This window comes from Opisthorchis viverrini, assembly GCF_000715545.1.
Source record: "Opisthorchis viverrini unplaced genomic scaffold opera_v5_111, whole genome shotgun sequence".
Lineage (NCBI taxonomy): Eukaryota > Metazoa > Platyhelminthes > Trematoda > Opisthorchiida > Opisthorchiidae > Opisthorchis > Opisthorchis viverrini.
In genome coordinates, this window is record NW_008751765.1 from 1,284,802 (window position 1) to 1,308,353 (window position 23,552).

Below are 23,552 nucleotides of genomic sequence, written 5' to 3' on the forward strand. Positions count from 1 at the left end.
ATCTGTTGACGCTCTGGTCATGTTATTAGTCTAGTTGCACTGAGCAGTGAATTTGGAATAGTAGTGAAATACACTCATTTGCAAACTAATTTGGTTTTGCGAGAGACTCACCTGGAACCCAGCTGAATCTCTCGTTTGTGATGTTTCCAGGCAACCGAATGTGTTGCGCCAGACCACCTCATGTTTCCGTCGTTACGATATTCGAGATATCGCGATACATGTAAATCTTTGTAATGTACTACTCATATGGTTGCTGTCGACGAATTTTCAGCAACCTAATGAGTAGTGGAATTATAGTGGTTTAGCGGTGCAAAAATTAGTTTTACACCTGATTATCGCGAGCTGAAGATAGTTCAAGGATAATTTAGCCAATGAGAAGTCTGAAACTACACTTTTGAATTGAAAAAAGGTAAAACTCGGCCTTGCTATCCGGTTGCCACGTGTTGCACTAAATTTATTCGGGGAATAACGAAGGTTTTACCAAATTGAGGAGCCTGGTGACTTGGAAAACAAGTCGTCGGCAGCAAGAGACACCAAAAAGCATCATTTAAATGGATGTCAAGTTGATCATCTAATTTCCGGCATTAAAACGATCGAAGCTCCGGAGAAATTTCGGTTTGACCCCGGTAACTAAGCGCGTACCTCACTGCGTCACAGTTCCAAGTATGTACCATATCTCGTTTCTTCACGCCTGTAGTATGTACCAAATGGGATTACCTCATAGGCAGAGCCCCCTGGGACACGTGTTGATTGGAATGACCATGGTCAGGTAGGTAGCGGTCTGAAGACCGTTCTAAGAAATGCACTTGTCATCCCAGACGTGACTAACTTCACTTTACAGGGGCACTCAGTCGCAGCGGCAACATACACAAACAGCGGTGAACAGAGAGATACATATTGGGTTGGTGGCCACTTGGAAGTAGTTTGTGAGAAAGTAAAGAAAGCATTACCTGTGCATTTTAAAATGTGGGATCTCGGGAGACATAATGTACGACCTTCGGGTTCATCCCTAAGGACAATTAATCCGGCTAAATCTGAATATCACCTGAATTACTTGAGTCAATTTTATATGGACTTTTCGACCACGTCCGAAATTCACAGGTTGCTTGTTGTAATCTGCAACTGTCTTTCCACAGCACGATTTATGGAAGTTCACGGCATTGAATATTCAAGATCAACGGGGCGCGAACATAGAGGGGTTAATTTGCTTAGCGTAGGAACTACGTTTTAACCAATTTTTCCGTACACTGTGATATCGATTTTGTTTTACTGCGTGAGCGCGAATCAGCCTGCTGGCGTGTGCATCAGCTGACTAGACAAAAGGACCAATGTGAGTAGATTTCGTGGACAATATCGATCGAGCCTCTGTTGTGGTCACATGACTCGTTGATGCCTCGTCTAACTGGCATCGGTGTGCGCTCTTCTTCCCATGTTCCAGTCATTATACCAGGACATATTTTCCAGGTCTCACTTGATACCGCAACTGTTCTGGTGAGTTTTACAACTAGTGGCGGCGCAGTGGAGTGTGATGACTCCAGCACAATTGTTCGATCGTCTTTTACGCAAGAAAAGTCAGTCACTTTGTGTGAGGACAAAAGAGCTGCTCAAAAGATGGCATATATGCGAGAACAATTCTTGCTAGCCTGGTGGAAAGCAGACACCCAGAAGAAAAAAAAACAAATCAAGCTCACCAAACTAAAACCGGGTATGAGGTTTGCGAAGGTCACCAGGCGAGTAATCATGGGCTCGATTTCTCGAGATAATTCTGAGAAGGCGCTTGAATAGAATGTCCGCGCTTGCGTGATGTCTTCTTGATGCACATCATCCAGCTGTTACAAGAAAGTCAATCGATAAAAGATGGATGAATGGAGACAAAGTGGAGGAAAATTCGTCAGCAAAAATGGGTTCAGATTAGATGCGATTTGTAAGTGCCCGACGATACAATTCGCCATGAGTGTACCAGAAGTAAATCCGGAACCGCTACGAATTCTTCGAAACAAGGGAAGCGTTAGCATACGAATGGGGTCACCGGGGACATCCCCGGCACCTTTTCGCCCATAGTCTCTGAAATCATATGACATATTCAGTTATCTTCATGAAACTGCGGTTGGAATGCTTGTTCATTTGGGAACTTTGGAAACCAAGGAGCATACGATCGGCGCAAATTATTTTCGTTCTTAACTTGGACACACATGTTCTTTCTAAACTTTCGCGGAAGCGCATACAAGTCTAACGAGAACGTCTTGCGCATTCCAAAACCCATCTCTTACTTTTACCCTTCGCAGCTTCGTTGTGTAGATATCTCGTTGATACCATTCCAATATCTTTTATGTTGGCGTCTATTCTTCGTGAACGAAGATGCTACTGCGGCGTTTGTCAATAGACAGGGAGCAAATTTTTCTCCAATCGAATACTCCGGAAATGCAAGTCGAGAGGCAGAGGTCGGGTTCGAACCACGGACCTCCCGGTCAGTAAATTCGCGTTCTAACCACTGAGCCATCTCGCCCCCATTTGCTTGCACTTATGAAGCCGTTTGAAATGGAGCAAGCAGTGCACACTAGAGATCTTGGTACGTAGTGTTGGAACCTAAGCCTCGTTTGTCAAGATCGGCAGCGGCAATTGTATCTGATTGGTAAAAAATTTCATCACAGGGAACAAAGTCCGTGCTCTTATCTCCATTGCCTCAGTTTACCACACAAAGCCTACTAATTTACTGAAAATCAGACTTAAAACACAACTTTTTCTGTATGAGAGTGTCGATATGGAAAACGTTCTTCCCCGTCGGGTCGGTCTACGATAGAACCATTCAGTACTTTTAAGGTTCACTCCAAAACTACAATGCAAACTATCCTCATACCGTCCAGTGGAAAATATCTAAACTAAAAAATAACCGTTAAGCACTAAAGCCCTTTCCATTAAGAGTTACCACGCAGTCACTGGGGCGGAGATAGCAGTCGTTCACCCAAGCCCATGTAGGAACATTTAAAATGTCCGGGTTGGGTTCGAACCATGGTCAGTAAGTCCGTGCCTCATCTAGTGAGCTATTCAGCAAGCACGATGAACGTCTCCAGTCAAGAGATAATTCCACGGGCACGGATGTTTTATTAAACCAAACTTTGCCTGTCGAAATAATAACCGAAGATACTACAACTGAGGAAACCGATAAAATCATTTGTATTTTTATCATCTACAGGAGTAAACCTCAATTGATAGTTACCGAATTTCCTCACGCTACCAACAATCTGTAGTTTGATGGGAGTGAGAACCTCCATTTGAAAAGTTGTCACTCGAAGAGCCAGTCAATACGTGACCACGTGACGTGGTTTCCTATTGAAGGTTTCCACTGGTTGGCTGATCAGCAGTGTAATTAACACACCCTTAGACAACACATAGCGCCAGCCATTCTGAAATCGCCGAACCAACATCACGTGGTCACGTGTCGACTGGCTGGCTGTCCGAATGACAATTTCTCACAAGCGAGGTTAACTAATTGTGAGCTGCTAGAGTAACAGCATATACTACTTATGAGGCATGCGGGTAGTACGTAGTTTCCTCGTAACTCCGCGTCGCGTCTAATGGAAGGTGGGGTTTGTTACGGAACCTATGTAAGTGCTTTTCAGCGTTCGTTTGCAATTGGGTGATCGTCAATGAGTACCCACGAACCTTCAAGGAGACGCGTGTGGATGTCCATTTTTTAAAAATAAGATGTTTACTTCCCTATTTAGTTGGTGTTTGCCAACAAACAACTCCACGGCAAAAAGATTTCCACCTTGTGCTAGGAGGGAAATTAGAAATTTCAAGTTGCCGAGTTGCTGTCAGTTAACTGCTCTCCCTACAATCCCTCAGCCTCTTTTCCAAAAATGGTCATACAATCAAATTACTAGCGAGACGAAGCACAAAAGTCGGTCGCATAATAATCTACCTTCGATAAAAACCCCGTCACTTTGGCATCCACGAGGCTTTGAACAACTAGTTTACCTGATCCATCCGAATCGGCCTTGATGAGTTGGTTCACGAAGCCAAAATCTGTGGTCTCTTTGCCGGTAGCCGCGCCGTCCGGGCTGGTGTACATAGACTGAAGCTGAAGAATACACATGAAGATTGGAGAAAAGACTGATGGGTCATTCATCGGATAAGTAGGAAAACCTGGGTGAACTGGTGGTTAGTTAATAAATAAAAAAGTCAACAGTTTATCGTTCAGCTGTAGCACCCTTCTGGTGCCCAGCTGCCACGCCACCCGAAGAAAGCACGAGGGCTGGGATACGGCCAGGTTGCTCACGCGTAGACAGAGGAAGTCGAGAGGCGGAGGTCGGATTCGAACCACGGACCTTCCGGTCAGTAAATTCGCCGACTTGTGGATTTTGGTGGACCGTAAAGCGGTGGTCAGATTGCACTTTTGGGGCACACTCGATACCAATGACCTTGCATTTAATGGTTCACCACCTACCAACTTCAACTTTACTTCTACTCACACTATCGACCTGACGGTCAAGACTCCCATCTAGCTGTCGATTGATCTTGTGTAGGTAATCACTCTTGTTCATAACGATAATGGCCTTAGCCTTATCCGCCTTTATGATCACTGTGTTGTCCACCTGTTTTAGGGTGCCTAACGCTTTTTGGTCTGCTGGTGTAATATTTGGAGCTCCTGGCTGCTGGGACTTCAGGACTGTGATCAGCTTTACCCTTAGCTTTTCTGCCTCGATCGGCGAAAGTTCTTGAAACATAGATTCACCGCTAGGAATTGTTTCTTCCACAAAGCTCTTCCTCACTTAGCGGTCTGTCTGATAAACTTATCACGCTACAGTAGCTGGTAGGTGGCTCAGTCTTCGTTTCAGGGTCACTAGAATGCTGAGTCTTGGAAATTAACTTTTCAAAATTACGTATTTTTCCTCTTTGCAGTGTTGTCCTTGGACGGCTTTCACTTTTATCGATTTGGTTTTGAGCAACCGGAAATCTTAGTTAGAAAATTCTGTCGATATTTTTCGACCAGTAACTCCCTCTCGTCCTTCCGGGCTGGTAGTCATGTCACGAACAGAACCTTGAGTCACATGACACTCAAAGCATTCAGGTAGGACGAACGAATACTGTTTACGGTGCTGCACGCCACGTGACACACATGATCGAACAGACAGTGGTTTGTGACTGAGTAGAACAATCCACAAGTAGTCTCACCCAAAGCAAACTAGGCTGCAGTTAACAATTACGGTTGTCTAGATAGCTAGTTTGGAACGACACAGTATCTTCTAATTTTCCGACGGCTGTGTAGATTCTGTCACTCATATCTTGCGGCACCTATCTCTCTCCATGTGGAGGTTATGTCAGAGGTCCGATCGATCGTTTTAATGTCCCTGTCGTCAGCAAGCTCATGTGAGATAGAACAGCACTAGATACTCTCCATCTCCACCACTCATGTCGACAAGAATGCTGACGCCTACTACTTCTGATGGCTGTCCCTGACTACCGGAAGAGAAAAAAGCAAGAACAACATCAGGACTGAGGGATCTGCTCCTCTCCCCCGTGAACGGCTACTTCATTGAATTCGACAAGCCCGTCTAAAAAGGACATCTACAAACAAGGTGTTCAACTAGTCAAACTTCTCCTTGTTGTGCCTTGACGGCACATGGAAAATAAAAAAACAAGGAATCTGTTATACAAACGCCTACCTCCGTTTCCGAGAATTCACTGTGGATCGTGTTGTATGCCTTCTCTAGGACTTCCACAAGAGTCTGATCTTCTTCAGTCCAAGGGGCAGTAGATGACCCCGGGGCGCCGGTTTCCAGTTTCAGGGGCTCCAAATAGGGGTTCGATTGCGAACTGGTTAAAGCGGCCGGTGTTGAACTGTCTGCGGTATTCATCGAAGGAGACACATGTTGGTGAACGAACGCCTCCCCCATTGGCATAACGTTAACTTTCGGTGTTGTATCTATTGGAGACAGGTGAGTAACATTTGGACTACTGTTTGTCGATAGGGAGTGTTGGGGATAGCCGGCCATACCATTTACATGCATTGAGACATAGGCGCCCTGGTTCTTACCATTTTGATTATCCGATGGAGGTAGTGAGTTTAGCCATCCAGATTGCAACTCATGTTTGCCTGTGACAGTGAGTGCATCTAGTCGTTCTTGTGGTTGGTGTTTTAAGGAACCCCAGACCGGTGGGGGGCCGTGCTCGAGATTTTCTACTGGTGCACTGATGTTGTGTGATGGTACCCCGATTGTTGGATGTCTCGGGAGTGAGGATAGATGACCGGGTGAGCGATGTTCCGGTATCGCGCTGTTCGTTGGATTGTTCATGAAATTTTCGGTTGGCTGATGAGAATTTGCACGGTGAATCGGTTGACATGGCGGTCGTTGGGTGGATTGGATAGGCATCGCCGATTGTCCTAAAGCTATTGGGTCGTAAGAGGCGGGGCGTTGGTAGTGAAGGGGATGACCGGAAGCCATCATTATCGATTGTGATGGGTGTGGTTGTGCATGATGGTTGGGCATTAGAGCGACAGGTTCGTTTGGATAGCCAAACGGAGTGCCCAACTGCCGAATTTGGGAAATTGCGGGTTGGTAGGAGTCAAAAGCCGATGAGGCGGAATGGAGCATACCACCGGTAGACGGTACAGGCACGTGTCGTGATCCCGTGTGAGGCCGTAGAGGGGAACTCTCAAGGTAGGATTGTTTTGATGGGCTTGGGCCTAAAGACGATGGTACGGTGGAGGAGGCTGAACTTTGTCCCCCATGCAAAGCACTTTCAGATTCGGCTCGTTTTCGTGCCCGGTTCGCTTCGATCAAGCGTCGTTTCGCCAAACGTTTTTCCTCATCCAGGACCACTTGATAAGAAAAAAGAATATCGAACGAGGAAGACGTGATAAAGCAGTAATGAACAATGCAGCTTTACTGCGATTCACTTGTTTGTTCGAAAAATAAAGCAACATGAATCTGGAATAAAACTAGGGTAGCAAATGCCACTACCACTGTGTGTGACGGAGCACAAGTGGTGGACAGTGGATCCTCAACCTGGAAAGCGGGCCGCATCGAAAACACCGAGATATTACCCAATCACCCTAGAGGCCTTTCGCGATTGGTTGGTATGGCAGTGAAGCATCGGTGTTGAACACTGATGCCATGCTGTTGATGATGATGATGATAATGATGATGATGATGATGATGATGATGATGATGATGATGACGATGGTGATGATGATGCAGCCTTTAGCGATGACACATGTTGCCCTCTTCCTGTTTTAGGTTGGGCAAGGAGAACAACAGTCGGCTTTGACTATCAGATATGCATACATACCTATAAAGTCATATGATCATATTTCTACAATCCCCAGAGTAGTTAGGAGGGATAACGTCGGATTGTTCACAAAACCCAAAACTTTTTGGGCAAAAGTGACCGCAAAGTTTAGGTCACGAAACCAACTATTCTCGTAAATGCTTCCTACCCAAACTGCATAGTTAGTAGTCACGGGAAATGGTAAGACTGTTGAAAGAAACGACACATCATCATCATCAGCATCATCTAGGTGAACCCCAATCGGAAAGAAATACACAGAAGATGACTTTTCGGATCGAAACGCGCAATTCTTTGACAACTGGGTTTCATCATCAACCTAAGGGGTTTTCTGAACTGGGGAACTGAAAAATAATGGACTTTAGGTTTGCTTGACCACAGTTGTAACACCATTTCGATGCCTGTCTGCCACCCGAAGGAAACATGAGGACTGGGATACTGCTGCCAGGTTTCCCAAGCCTAGACAGGAGAAGTCGAGACGCAGTGGCCGGGTTCGAACCGAGGACTTTCCGATCAGTCAATCCGCGCTCCAACTACTGAGACACCTCGTATACAACTGAGACTATTCGGCGAACTCCCTGGAATTCTGGTTCTGGTTGGACGTAAACTCGGGAACTCCTGGAAGGGAGACCACTAGTGAGTTGTCGAGGAGTTTTCAGTAACCATACAAACGAGTGATGCGCCGCTTTGTTCAACCACATTCATTTGCGAACTGAGTGCTAAACCCAACGTCATGTATTCCACAAGCGGTTTCTTCTGGGTCATCATACACACGAAGAACAGAATATGAACGAATATTTTTTTGGAGAGACTGACCTGGAACCCAGCTGCATCTCTCGTTTGTGATGTTCTCAGGAAAAAGGCCAAATGGGTGAAGTGGTAAGGACAAACAAACGTCAGTTCATATAGACGCACTAAACACAAAAGTGGGGCGGGGGTTACAAATAGGGACAGAGGAAACGTGGGGAATTTCAATTGTCAAAGTAATGGACGTTACAATAAGGCTTTTAAATAAATCATGTTTGTACGGCAATCAAGCATCGGTGTTGAACACTGATGCCATGCTGTTGATGATGATGATGATAATGATGATGATGATGATGATGATGATGATGATGATGATGATGATGACGATGATGACGATGGTGATGGTGATGATGATGCAGCCTTTAGCGATGACACATGTTGCCCTCTTCCTGTTTTAGGTTGGGCAAGGAGAACAACAGTCGGCTTTGACTATCAGATATGCATACATACCTATAAAGTCATATGATCATATTTCTACAATCCCCAGAGTAGTTAGGAGGGATAACGTCGGATTGTTCACAAAACCCAAAACTTTTTGGGCAAAAGTGACCGCAAAGTTTAGGTCACGAAACCAACTATTCTCGTAAATACTTCCTACCCAAACTGCATAGTTAGTAGTCACGGGAAATGGTAAGACTGTTGAAAGAAACGACACATCATCATCATCAGCATCATCTAGGTGAACCCCAATCGGAAAGAAATACACAGAAGATGACTTTTCGGATCGAAACGCGCAATTCTTTGACAACTGGGTTTCATCATCAACCTAAGGGGTTTTCTGAACTGGGGAACTGAAAAATAATGGACTTTAGGTTTGCTTGACCACAGTTGTAACACCATTTCGATGCCTGTCTGCCACCCGAAGGAAACATGAGGACTGGGATACTGCTGCCAGGTTTCCCAAGCCTAGACAGGAGAAGTCGAGACGCAGTGGCCGGGTTCGAACCGAGGACTTTCCGATCAGTCAATCCGCGCTCCAACTACTGAGACACCTCGTATACAACTGAGACTATTCGGCGAACTCCCTGGAATTCTGGTTCTGGTTGGACGTAAACTCGGGAACTCCTGGAAGGGAGACCACTAGTGAGTTGTCGAGGAGTTTTCAGTGACCATACAAACGAGTGTTGCGCCGCTTTGTTCAACCACATTCATTTACGGACTGAGTGCTAAACCCAACGTCACGCATTTCACAAGCGGTTTCTTCTGGGTCACCATACACACGAAGAACAGAATATGAACGAATATACACTCATTTGCAAACTAATTTGGTTTTGCGAGAGACTCACCTGGAACCCAGCTAAATCGCTCGTTTGTGATGTCCTCAGGAAACTGAATGTGCTGCACCAGGCCGCCTCATGTTTCAGTCGCTACGATAATTGAGATCTAGCGATACACGTATATCTGGTAATGTGTTGGAATACTGGTAGCTCGGGTACATTCATTGGCAATCGATCATGTGGCTGTTGACCTGTTCGCCAAGATAGGCACTAACTGGCAGACATTTCGTCACCATTCGAGGAGACGTCATAACCCAACAGCACACTAATGATGCCGAGACGTCTGCAAGTCAGTTTCCAGGCTCGGCGAATAGATCAACAGCGACCTGATCAATTACCAACGCATGAAGTCTCGTGAGTATTGATTTTTTTTACTTGACTTAACCTCGTTATTTTGGTCGGTGCTTGGTCCTTTTTAGGTTTGGATAGAAGGGCACCTCCAACAATTTTAATGCGATGAAGAATTGTCCAGTATGCGTTCCGCCTGCCTAGCTGATCCATACGAGACACGTGTGAAGCTGAGTCGCTCTGATACAGGAGCCAATCTCCGTAAAGTAACTTGGCCTATAGCGTCGTAACTTAATTAAAACACCTGGTACAGGATGACACATGAACTAAGCTACCTAATATTGTTCACCTTGTTACACATGTTTCCTTGGGATTCTGTAGAAATAATTGAAGCCGCCAAATTTCAAAGAATATAAACGAGCCCAGTTCAAGATTCCTGACCATGCTCGTGTGTACGTACTTCAAAAGGCCGGCACAGATCGAATTTGATAGAGTGTAAGTTCTGGATTACCAGTCGATTTGCTACAGAGCATTGCCAACGCTTTTATACAGAAGAGATCTCGTGGATTTGACAATGTGTCGTTTTGTTTATTGTTCTTGGGCAGTGGGCTAGATGGTTGACAGCTGACAATCAAATGATCCGGTGACGTTTGCTTGCCGATTAGGAGGAGAAATCGGTGAATAAAGGAGTGTCGGATGGGTTACTCTAACACAGGAAGTAACTTTTCTGAAGTATCCAACCTGGAACTGTTGAATCTAAATTCTGACCCTCAAGCAGGTGGGGGGGGGATGGTTTTGTCCGGAAATCCAGTTCTGAACTCCCTTCCCGTAGAATAGCAACTAGTTGGGTTTTCTTAGCGGCTCCTGCCCAGAACCAATGAATCAATAGCCTGACATACTCGACTGCCAGGGCCTGGCTCAGCCAAGAAGCACACAGAACAAGTCTTGACCGCCTCCCTCCTGATACTATCATGCTTAGAATAGCAACGGTTGGTCAGTAGGTTTTAGCGGAATCCCGACCGTATTCAGTCTTTGAGTGATTGGGGAATGCGCGGTTTTGTGAACCGATCTCTTATAAGCCTTCTATCCTTGGAGAAATACAGAAATGGACGGGCTAGTCGCCTGAGAGAACCAACTTTTTATCCTCGTTTTCGTATCGTAGCGAACTAAGCTCGAGAGAGCACAATGGTTAAGGCTCGAACTTACTGAATCAAGGGTCCGTGGTTCTGTTCGAGATTGGGTGACCTTGAGGTATCTCATACCTCGTGCTTCCTTCGAGTAGTATGGCAGTTAGGCACCGAAAGGATGGACGTAAAAGACGGTATGATTGTTATCCTGGACCGACTCTCAATTCAACCGCTAGTAGTACGCGGTCACCTGGCGTGCTTGTATCTCGTAGAACGAAGTCCCGGCGTTGCATTCGCGTGTTTTTATTGTGGCACTGGGGTTCGACTACCTAGTTTAAGCCGGGCACTCCTGAACTAGGGTATGAGTAATTTTTCGGATAGGCTCTTGATCGCTCACATAAATATTTCTCATTGCGCTGATGCGCGCAACTGAACTGGCACCAATCTTTCACTAGTGTCAAGAACTGTGCAATCTAAGAAGATTTTCATCAGTCCCGAATGCACTACTATGTTTATTTAAGTAGCGCAATCTTGTTCGGACTCGCATGATGTGGTAGTGGAAAAGCACTTTTAATCTTAATGTGTTCATTCGATTTTTTGCTTTTTGTTTGTCCATCAATAACTGTTCAGCTTTGTTTCGTGCTGACAGCTCAAGATTGCGCACGTACAGGCCGAAAGGTCCGAGGTTCGAACCCGACCTCTGCCTCTCGACTGCTTAGGCTTGGGCGGTGTGGTAGTATCTCGGCCTTTATGCTTTCTTTGAGCGGTGTGGCAGATAGACATCGAAAGAATATTACAGCTGAACCATGCTACGAGCGGAGTGAATCAATGCTGGAAATTCGAGGTACACTGCAAAAGCCTTTCGTCTTTGCTAATAATACTCAGCAAAGCGTATCTTGCGAAACTCTGGAACATCGAACTGGTGACGTCCAGGCTAGTCGTCGGAGAGCATACCTCTTGTCAATGAGAGACTCATGATTAGTATGAACAACTCGCATTAAACAAGTTACAGCGCCATCTTGTGATGGAGACGGTTAGGATCGTTCCAAAATAAATAGTTCAACTTCGCTTCGCATCTTCTCTCGGAGTCTATATCCTGCTACCAACGTGAACTCTCTCAAAGATCCTACTGGCGGGATGCCATCTCCCATAGACATTCGCAAAATGATTAACCGAAAGTCGTTATTTTGATAAGTGATGGCATCTCGCGTCACTGGCCCATTTGCTGTTTTTGTCGACAATACGTTTTCAACCCACATTACTCATCATCACTTTGTGAAATCAACAGAGCCGGAGGTTTGGAACTTCTAGCTTACCGTGGTCGTGTTATTCCGGACAAGGTCATCGAAAATGTCGGATGTGGCGTACCAACTCCCATGATATTTTATCACTGTGAGTCTCCCGCCCAATGGATGACAGGAAACGATGGCGTAGTTTGAAATTGCATACACCACTACTCGGGGGTAATACGATTGATGTGACATCTCAAAGAATCCACTGAGCTTTGAATTAGAAACTGAAGGATAGGGTACGGATTGCGTCCCTATTATTTTCAGCTTTAAATCCGTTTTGTGTTCAGGCGCTGAGCCATTCGGGCCTAGACAGGAGCAGTGGAGATGTCGGGGTTAGGTCAGAGTAAGTTCACTGAGCTACCTTGAGTAGGCTTTTTCGAATTGTGCCGCAGCCGCAAAGCACACCAAAAAAAGAATGCGCACACCACAGGAAAAGGATGTCGTCCGTCGGACAGTAATGAACTCCACAACTGCGTGCGTGCGTGCGTGCGCGCGTGTGTGTGTATGCGTGCGTGCCTATTTGTGTTAGCAGTCTTCCGAGGCGTGCTATCGACTCAGCAGGCGACTCGCTTAAGCTGCTAACATTGTGGCCAAGTGGTAGTTTGTGACTGACGCATCGCCTTTCAACTCTCCGACCGCACAACTGTGGGGTCAATCGACGCAGCTAGAGGATAGCCTTGTATGTAGTTGGGACTGCCACACGACTCACATTGCAAGGTTTCCGGTACAAGTCCGTCCATGTTGAGAACCAATCATACATTGAAACGCTGACGCAGCATACTACTCAAAAGGTTGCTGAAAACTTCTTGATCATCATCAGCATCATCATCATCATCAAAGACGGCAACATCAGTGTTGGCACTGATGCTTCAATGCCTTAAAACTCCTTGATGACTTCATAACGCTCCTGAATTGCTGGTTAACGACATTCTTCATCGGAACATGCTGAACAAACGCCATCTCAATAAACAGTACTAAGAAGATTTCTGACCCTGCATTTTGTCAACCTGATCCCCCACCTGAGAGCGGAATATTGAAAATTCTCGTGCTACAGACATTTGCAAATTAATTTAGTTTTAACAGGGCATTTAGCTGAATGCAGTTAGATCTCTCGTTTAGGAATGTGTCAAGCTTACATTTCAGTTGGCAAGATATTCCAGTTGTCTCTTTGTTTTTTTTGCTAAGGAACGCCGTTGCGGTTGCTGGAAGCTGATAAATTAGTTTTCAGCAACCTTTTGAGTAGCATCTTACATCCAAGAAATATAATTAACAGTTGAAACATGATACGGCATTTGTGCAGCGCATTCAGTTGAGGAGGAGAATCTCTAACGACAGGTTGTTCGGTTCAGTTGAACCTCCAGTTGAAAACAAAACACTGTGCAAAAAATTGCATTCCACTAATGCAACGAACTGATTTTAAGTCATTCAGTACCACGATTTTGTGCCATGGCTAGGTTGGAAACGATTGGGTCGCAAGGTGGTTTTCGAAGCTCTTCCGGCTCTGACATGCTGATAGCTAGCTTCGGGTACCTCCCACCGAGGTGATAGTCTGCCCTTATATTAAACCGATTCAAGTCGCCGGTGTCCTTGTGTTCACAAGTAGTACCAAGCTGTACACGTCAAACCAGCTGAGCGAATCAGCAAGACCGGGTTAGCCGAATGTATAGAAGCTGCTTTTGAGACAGTTTTTACCGCAAAACACATCTATTAGATTTTTAAATCTTCAAAAGGATCCCTCTTGTTCATGAGTTGGTGGTTATGCGGAAAGGTCTCCTATGGCAAGACACTGTGTTCCTAGTCGAGAGAGAGCTGTGCATCAAGTACACCAGAGTTTATCATCTGTGGTACTCAAAGAAGTCGTAGTTATAGACACGTTTCCTAGCCAGACCAGGGTCCTTGATTTTCTGTAGAAATTGTACCTTGAACTCTTGCAGTGTTCACATGTGGCAGTTCCCTACATGGTGGTTGGTTTATTCGCTGAGCTAGGCTAATTGGTTGCAAAAGTTTCATCACTAATCGAGGTAACGTCATCAATGCTTCGGTAGTGAGTGCAGCGGAGGGTTTGTTAATATACGTGCTGCTGGCCTGGGCTTACCTTCGAATACGATTGGTTGTTCGGCGGGGCTTTTCCATTGGTTGCTCTCTTCTCCTGTGACCTGATTAGTCGGTGACCACTGAGCCTTTGAATTCGACCTATGCGGCTCTCGTATTCGAGTCAGTGCTAGACTGGCCTCTATCCTGCCCCTCTCTGGCTTCCAGTTTATGACCTTTGCTGCCCAGCTCAGCGAACAAACCAAAAATACATCTAAAATTCCTCAGCTACCAGCGATCTAATCGCATGTACCTACATTTTGCAGGACAACGAAGGTATACACCCCTATGTGGCGCACACAAACATAGGGTAGTTGAGCCCCGAAATATAAACGTTTTCAAACCCCACACAAAGGCGTATGGGATAATCGGACTGGGGATCAAAGCACACGTTTTCCGACAATGGTAAAGTTTACAAAGTAGGCAATGAAAATGAGTGCATATCAATTTGTTCAAAGCTGTCGGCGCCCTCTACCTTTGCACAGAAGACACAAGAGCTCAGGAGGTTGCTAAAAACTCCTCAAAGGCCCGAGACTAGTTTTACCGGTCCACTTCGAGCTCATCAGGTAGGAGCAGTCCCCACGTTTCTGTCTGTCAAACGTTCTGCGTGAAACAAAATTGCACAAAGTTCGACATAGAGTTCACCTGTAACTAACCTGAAACGAGAGATTCAGCGAGGTTTCAAGTGAATTGCCCGTTAAAACCAAAATGATTTACAAATTAGTATATTTGTCGGATACAAGGCCCTGTTTATAAGAACACGACGTGGTAATATGAAGATAAGCTCAGAGGACTTCCCACCATGTGAGGCATCGTTCAACTGTAGCACGCTTTCGGTGCCTAGTTTCAACACCAACCGAAGGAAGCACGAGGGTTTAGGTACTGCCACGTTGCCAAAGTACAGATAGGAACAGTCAAGATAGAGAGGTTGGGTTCGAACCACAGACCTTTCGGTCAGCGAATTCGCGCTTTGGTCACTGAGCCATCTCGAGCCCTTTTAGTACTATCTTTGACTTGATGGTTGTTCACGTATTCATAACCGACACCTGATGTCAACCTAACGTTCTGCGTGAAACAAAATTGCACAAAGTTCGACATAGAGTTCACCTGTAACTAACCTGAAACGAGAGATTCAGCGAGGTTTCAAGTGAATTGCCCGTTAAAACCAAAATGATTTACAAATTAGTATATTTGTCGGATACAAGGCCCTGTTTATAAGAACACGACGTGGTAATATGAAGATAAGCTCAGAGGACTTCCCACCATGTGAGGCATCGTTCAACTGTAGCACGCTTTCGGTGCCTAGTTTCAACACCAACCGAAGGAAGCACGAGGGTTTAGGTACTGCCACGTTGCCAAAGTACAGATAGGAACAGTCAAGATAGAGAGGTTGGGTTCGAACCACAGACCTTTCGGTCAGCGAATTCGCGCTTTGGTCACTGAGCCATCTCGAGCCCTTTTAGTACTATCTTTGACTTGATGGTTGTTCACGTATTCATAACCGACACCTGAGTAACTGGGTTGTCGTTGAAGCACAGTGCGAGATGGCCCAAGCGGTTAGAGCGCGAATTTACTGACCAGAAGGTCCTTGGTTCGAACCCGACCTCTGCCTCTCGACTTCCCCTGTCTAGGCTTCTGGAACCTGGCAGTATCCCAGCCCTCGTGCAACCTTCGGGTGGCATGGCAGCTAAGCATCGAAAGGGTGTTACAGCCGAACAACGAAGAAAGTGGTTCAAGTAGAGGAGTGGCCGAGAGGTGTGAAAGATATTATAAAAAGTCCGAGTACTGTCGATGCACTATCCTTTTTGGATCGAGTCCATGTGATTTCCCCTGTGCCTGTTTGGAGACACTAGGATGTGTTACTGGTAATCGATGTCAGCGGCGTTATTGTTGTCAGTTTCTATCAAGGTTGCTTGATTTAGTGTTTTGAGGTGTATGCACCCGGGCATGGTTGCGGCAGGCTAGCACCATAGACTTTTCCCATCTGCTTTTATTCTTTTCTTCACAATAAGGCTTTCAATTAATTCATGGTTGTACCGCAGCGAAGCATCAGTGCCAAGCGTTGGTGTTATGGTATCGACGATGATTATGATGATACGAACAGAAGGTTGCATGTGTCCCAGAATTTCTTCCAAGAACTTACTATGACCACCTCAAGAATTTGGCCCATCAATTGAGGAAATTGGACAATAACAACAGGAAATCGGTTGTGCTATGTGAGTACAAAACGTGACAGATTTGGGCACATAACAGATGTTTTGAATCATCTTCGAATATGCAGCATCACACACGTTGAGAGAACCGACCGACTAACACAGGGTCATGTCAGGTAATTTCTGACAAGGGAGTCATTGGGTATGGTACCGACAGTCCTTTGCCGCTACATCCTTTGCACCTGCTCGGTAACATGTAATACATGCCCAAATAGTGTCCAGCTAGACACACCATGTGTATCCCTTCCAGGAGGGGAAAGCGATGAGTTGACAAGCTATAACGTGCACATGAAGTATCATAGATCCAACGTTGACGCATGCCACATGCCAGAATGAGAAGCAAATGGTCTATCTATTAGCATGGGTGGTTGAACGCGCTGGAACCATCTCAGGAGGGAGGCGGGATGCCTATTACAGGGGTGTCATTTTTCTGCCATCCATATTTCCACACAGTAAGAGAGTTATTCGATATTTGGCAACTTTGTTCCCACTGCCGATCCCGTGTTCTCTTACCAGCGTCTTACGAGATAACACGGCTGGGATGCAGCTGCAGTAAATACATATATTTTATTACAGTTTTTTTTACTAGCATGAATTCTCCTCATATTACAAAACTACCGAAAAGTGGCACGATTGATCCTCTGGAACTTTTGGTCAACTTTGATATGGAATTTACTCTTTGGCGCGTTGAAAGTAGCTGCTCTACTTACGCCCAGACAAATTTTCACCAACATCTGGCAGCATCAAAACCGAGAGGTGCAGCTGGCCTCCGGGTGAGTCCCTCGCAAAACCAAATTGTTTTGCAAACGAGTGTATATTTGCTAATTTGGTTTCAACTAGAACATGAGGTTCACAGGAACCCGGGGACTGCACCTACCTGATGAGCCCCAAGAAGGGCGAAACCGGTCGTGGGCTGTTGAGGAGTTTTCAGCAACCTTATGAGTAGTGCATTACAAAGATATACATGTATCGCGATACCTCAAATATCGTAGCGACTGACACATGAGGCGGCTTGGTGCAGCACATTCAGTTGCCTAGAGACATCAAAATCGAGAGATTCAGCTGGGTTCCAGGTGAATCTCTCGCAAAATGAAATAAGTTCGCAAATGAGTTCACGAACTTTCTGAATGAGACAACTTTCTAGAATATCTGCCTGCCTTCTAGATGACCGTAAGACACTTTCTTGTCGGACAGGATAATCCCATTCTATGGTAGCAACCAAAACAGTGGATGTTATCTGGCTCACCTGGAGGCTGTCGCTCCTCTTGTGATCGATCTGTGAGACCACTCTATTTGCTGAATCAGAAAGAAATGGTGTTCTGGTCTCATCGTAACCTATGTTCATCGGGATAATGTAAACTGACCAAGTCCAACCTAGTGTCGTGAGTATCGAATACCACTGAGTTAAAAGCCATTAAAAGCATTCATACGCACAGGCGAGCTAGTCTGTTTTGCAGAGTGAGCAGTAATCACCGGCTGCCCAAATACATAATCCATCCGTAGTGTCACCGTTGGTGCATACGAAGACGACCAACGAGAATACACATGACCTCTGATATTCCAGCGGTGTGACTTTATTCAGCCTGAAGGCCGTCCGAATTGCCCACTCACTCGTACTGGTCAGCCAAACCCTCGAAACTGCGTTCACCCAATTATGAACACCATAGCGCGTAGCACTGGTGAAAATCTGTTCTGTCCAAACTTTTCTCCCACAAGACGCTGTTCATCCATAAAAAATCGTCCAGCTGTAGCACCCTTTCGGTGCCTAGCTGCCATGCCATCCGAAAGAAGAACTAGGGCTGGGATACTCCCACAGCTGAATGAACATCCTGACAAGGTGTAAAATATATTTCCCAGCGTATCAGCCTCCACTGAAAACACTATTTTAGCCATATAGGAAACTACTCACAAGGTTGCTAAAAACTTTTCGACGGCCCACGACCGGTTTCGCCCTTCCATTTCGGGCTCATCAGGTAGGCGCAGTCCCGGAGTTTCCGTCAACCCAAATAGGACAGCTTTCGAAGACGGAAACATGAGGCTGCCTGTTGCTGCATACTCAATTGAAGTGGGTCACCAAAAATAGGATATTTAGCCCGATTCAGTTGAGTCGGCGAAATTTTGGTTACATTCAATCCAGCTCAAGCACTACTGAAAGAATAAAAATACTAGAAAAAGCGAAGTATGCCGGGCAAATACACTTACCTGGAGTCTCTGCAGTGCCTGCTCACCAAACAATAGTTCGCCAATTCAAGCTACACGCAACAATGATGGCTGAGTCCCCCCCACCAATCTCTTTGTTTGTCTTCCGTTCCACATGGAGTTGACAGATCTCACTTTCACAGCCCTTTCTTTCGCATATCAAGCCGTCTAATCTACTTGAAATTTATTACGCGCGTGTACTGGTAGGCTGATGGCATTTCAGAGGCCTCTTACCCTTCTGAAAATCACAAGGTTCAGGCACAGCACTTGAACGCAGCATGCAATATGACCGACCTCCATCTGTCACACTCTTCAAACGCTTTGTCTGACGATAGAGTTGACCAGCCGGTCAACTTGAATTTCAACATCTGTTTACTTATTTCGGGGGCTGTGTCGGACTGAAACCAACTAAGCAGAATTCAAGCAGAGTTTAACACATGCTCTCTGCTCAAATCGGTCGATCGGTGTGGATAAGAAATAGCAAAAATAAACTACTTGTGACAAATTTTGATTGTTTAATCTCTATGGTAAGCTTGGAAGTCACGTCGCAACCTCATCACGTGTACTATCAGGTGACGATCATTAGTCGAATGTCCCATCAAAAATCAGGCTGTTCGAAGACCTGTGGAACTTTCCCCAACTCACGATTGTTTAATAAATCGCAAACTGAGAAAAAAACCATTCAATCGTAGCCAAAGTGCCATGCCGTCAGAAGAAAGCACGAAGGCTGGGATACTGCCAGGTTACCCAAGTCTAGACAGGTGAAGTCAAGAGGCAGAGGTCGGATTCGAACCACGGACCTTCCGGTCAGAAAATTCGCGCTCACCCACCGCAGTTGGACGAGAACCGACCAGTTCACTGAGAGACTATTCTGTCTTCTCGAAGAGCCATAACGGAATCTCACAACTGCGATCCTGTTATCAACAAACCAGCGACGTGAAAAGTTCCTTGTTAGCAACAAGGTAAAAAATAAATAAATAAATCGCTCAGCTGTAACACGCTTCCGGTGCCTAACTGCCGTATCGTCAGAAGGAAGCACGAAGGCTGGGATACTGCCAGGTTACCCAAGCCTAGAAAGGGGAAGTCGAAAGGCAGAGGTCGGATTCGAACCACGGACCTTCCGGTCAGTAAATTCGTACTCTAATCACTGAGCCATCTCGCGAACGGAAACACCGTTTTTGTTGCGTTTTAGACGTTCTACGAAAATTTGGAAGACTTCCATGTTCAGAGCTCTCGGAAGGGTTCCAACCAAAATCCTGCTGGCGATAGTTTTTCTCTCTGAAATACGGACAAAAACTGCTGAACTAGGTCGTATTCTCCAAAACTACTAAACTGATTAGTGTTTGTCGGAAATTTCACAGCAATCAGTCAGTTCAGTGAAAACGGACCGCCACTGCGAACGGTCCGAACCCGGTATCCTCTGGCGCCATTCGGATTCAGCAGCCGCACAACTTACACAGACTTTGATGTTGAGGGGTTCCTCGGGTGAAGTCTCAACATCATATTTAGATCTGGAAGTCAAACACTGTGTGATTTCCCAAGTACCGCCGTTGTTTCCTCTGAAAAATTACATCAAACAGTTGTACTAATTGGACAAGGGGGGAGAATGATCGTTCCAAAGTGACTTTCCCTTACCAAGGTCCTAGCAGTTCCTTGGTTTTTCCCATTCCGGCTCAGTCCGGCAGCACTCGATTCTGGCTAGATCTTGGACATGCGAAGGTCACACATTTGATGAGTAATACTCGTTTAAACTTTGATGGAGCGTGATACCAAGTATTTGATTCCTGGATGAGACATCCCAGAAGGGGTTGGCAAAATTAGATTGCAGTTTGGATAATTGCAAGGGTAACAACCAGTCATCCAAATGAACATTAGAGTTGGTCCGCGTCCAACAGCAAAGCTATCGACGAATTTAAGGTACTTATCAGTCCATATTGATTGTGAAGAGTTAAAAACCTCTAACTGCTTGCCGGGGCAAGATAGGCCAAGTGGTTAGAGCGCGAATTTACTGACCGGAAAGTCCGTGGTTCGAACCCGACCTCTGCCTCTCGACTTCCCCTGTCTAGGCTTGGGTAACCTGGCAGTATCCCAGCCCTCGCGCAGCCTTCGGGTGGCATGGCAGCTGGGCATCGAAATGGTGCTGCAGCTGAACGAACTGCATGCCTCCAGATTATAGAAGGCGCATGACTAGGATTAACAGGAGGTATTTGTCGCCAAACTTCCAACGCGTAGAGTACGTTCAGACTTGAAAAACTGAATCAGCTTTCTCCTCAAAATAGAAATAATGGATGAAGTTGTCTCAAATTCTTGAGGTTCCTCGAGGGTCTGTGATGTCAAACGTGCCCGTTCTGTCCACACTGTGTTTGCAGACGATATCATCTTGCACGGTTGTTCACTATACAACCATTAGCCCCCAATGTCATTCCAGTTTTACGACGGTCGTGGAACGCTATCGTCATCGTCTGCCACTCATTACTACCACAATCCTATGAAGCCCCCTAGCGTCAACCTCGGAACACCTGCTCTAACCTAAATCTGTTCCCGGGGTCCATTGTCGTTCATCCCACTCAGGCTGACTTTGTTTTGGAAACTTTCTTGCCCGTGACACAGCACAATACCTCCGAGAGGTGAGCGAGCATCTGAGAGGGCCAGTTTTCCACTTCGAGGACGTAGCTAGTCCGGATCTTTTCCACCACCGCTGCAAAAAGTGTATGTGCGAAAAGTTAGGCCCGGCCACCTTTTGCCAGCTCCAATTTAATGCACGCACACAGCCTTGACCTATTTTTGGTGAAAACTATTCCTCATCCGCATCTAGGCTCATTTTGTGCAAAAAGTTTCTCCGTTCGTAGGTAAAACCTTAAATGAACTTTCTGACGCTCTCAACTCTCGTTCATGACAAGGAGAAGGCAATGCGTTTTTTTGCAAACCCACGGAGTAATACATCAGCAACGTTTATGTAACAATGGGCATCAAATGACACTTTTGAGTGTTTCTGATAAGTTGGGGTGTGATGCCTGATAGTGTCGGCAAGATATCGGTCCTCGAAAGGGAACTTGGCTGGAGTGGTCTAGGATGGAGTCTAGAACAGTAATTCTATTCATTTATTGCTGGTCCACAAATTTGGCAAAAATCAAATTCTTCTCAGAGGAATTATATATTAGCCACACGACCGCTGTTGACTGGGAGAAATTTCTTCGCGAAGTTTTCGCCTGGCAGCTTTTGCAGACTCCAACAGTTATCGGCGACCCAGGTCACCACGTCGAGATCGACGAAACGCTAATATCTCGCCGTAGAAACCACGCAGGGCACGTCTACAAGCTGCAAAATAGACGCCCAACGCGATACACATCGATCTCTAGTGGACAAATACTTTGATGAGTTCTTTTGGAGGCAATGGTACCGAAGAACGGACCTTTTCATGCAAATTATCAATGACATATCCCAATTTCACTCTCTTCATTAAAAACTAAAAGTACAAATTTCATGTCTTTTTTTCTGATCCATTTTGGGTGGCGGGGATTAATTTTTTGGCGGGGCTTATCTGGAATTATCCCGTTCCAAATTGTCGATTCGCGCTTCGACCATTGAGTCATCTCGCCCTGAGGAGGGTCACTACGATTGGTTGTAACGATTGTTTGAGAAACCCCATTGACAGTTGTGCGTGTGTGTGTGTGTGTGCGTGTGCGTGTGTGTGTGTGTGTGTGAACAAAACGGAAGTCTATCTATTTTGTTTAGCCATTTTTTTGGACCGTCATGATCCAGCCGCTTCTGTTTAGGCACGTATTCCAAGTATACTGACCATTTTTTCGCACGCAGCACATTTCTTTCTGAGACTTCGCAAACTAATGCGACCTGTCGCAAATTTTTTGCAAAAGCGTCGAACGCATACTTGACAAGAACCAAGGCATTTCGTGAACCGTTGAGAGTTACCTCGAACTCTCCACTGGACGGTCATTTCATGAAGTATGTTCATCAAAATTCTAACGTGCAATCGAAATGTGACAAACTGTGAAGATTGGAGAGACTCTTTTCTCGCTTTTTTCTTTCTAAAAATATCGATTGAATTCATGGTTGAATCACAATAAAACAGCGTATCAAACTAGTCGTGGAACAGGGGGGGAGACTTACAGTCTTGAGCCATTCCACCGCTCAGACAACGGTCGAAACGACATTTTTGACAACTGTTTCTGTTCTGCTTGTCTGCCACTGAACATCGTCCGTTGAATTTACACGTGTAGACCAGTTTCTTTTGTACGGAACGTCGGAAAAATCCTTTGCAACCCTCGCATGTCATTGCACGATAATGGAATCCGGTTGCACTGTCTCCGCACACAACACAGGGTTCCGGGCCTTTGGCTGGGTCCATATAGCTTGGGATGTACGGATCTTCTGTCGTCGAGGAGAACAAACGCACATGATGAGAGGTGTGGCTAAATAAACAGGTAGTAATAGAGTAGATCTTTGGGAGGGGGGAATATTCAACTCAACCGCGGTTTCTAGGCCGTTGCATGAAAGGTTCGAAGTCACTTTACTCTCCCGGAAGCTAACTATTTTAAAAAGAAAAGCTCGCGTTGCTAGGACGTTCAGGGCGAAGCTCGTCTCAGATCTTGTTGAACAAACCGAGCACCAAGTGGTGTGTTATGTGGAAAGTTCCAAGTAACAAAACAGCGTAGCTGTAATCCGAAATTTCGGTTGCTATGGCCAATCTCTTTCAAGGATTTCTACAATTAATTGACTACGAGACAAGTGAAGCGTTGTCTGGGTGCGGTATCATCTCTCCTGATCGGTGTAGTCCTGAGATCCGTTGGCAGTCAGGTGCGACCAGACTGATCACGTACTCAGTGCTCACGTACACCACGCGCAGGAAATTCCGCCCTGTAGATGAATTACCCACAATTCCTAGTTCACGCTGGACTTCTGCCTTGTCATAAGCTGAGTGTTGTTCCAAAGGGGCCACACAATGACCTG

At 45.7% G+C, this 23,552-nt stretch overlaps 2 protein-coding genes across 2 annotated transcripts in view; one reads left to right on the forward strand and one right to left on the reverse strand.

Moving 5' to 3' along the window:
* T265_05678 (hypothetical protein) overlaps nucleotides 1–9,181 on the forward strand; it is a gene marked incomplete at both ends in the record, with an annotated part of 12,255 nt that extends 3,074 nt beyond the window's left edge. The window contains 5 exons of the mRNA XM_009170743.1: nucleotides 104–220; nucleotides 2,286–2,467; nucleotides 4,202–4,434; nucleotides 7,672–7,838; nucleotides 9,008–9,181. Coding sequence (XP_009169007.1) covers nucleotides 104–220; nucleotides 2,286–2,467; nucleotides 4,202–4,434; nucleotides 7,672–7,838; nucleotides 9,008–9,181 — 873 coding nt within the window. The remainder of the gene's footprint in view (nucleotides 1–103; nucleotides 221–2,285; nucleotides 2,468–4,201; nucleotides 4,435–7,671; nucleotides 7,839–9,007) is intronic.
* Nucleotides 1–23,552, reverse strand: part of T265_13831 (hypothetical protein) — a gene marked incomplete at both ends in the record, with an annotated part of 42,502 nt that overhangs the window by 15,728 nt on the left and 3,222 nt on the right. Inside the window, 4 exons of the mRNA XM_009170747.1 lie at nucleotides 3,898–4,146; nucleotides 4,448–4,595; nucleotides 5,667–6,823; nucleotides 22,713–22,973. Coding sequence (XP_009169011.1) covers nucleotides 3,898–4,146; nucleotides 4,448–4,595; nucleotides 5,667–6,823; nucleotides 22,713–22,973 — 1,815 coding nt within the window. The remainder of the gene's footprint in view (nucleotides 1–3,897; nucleotides 4,147–4,447; nucleotides 4,596–5,666; nucleotides 6,824–22,712; nucleotides 22,974–23,552) is intronic.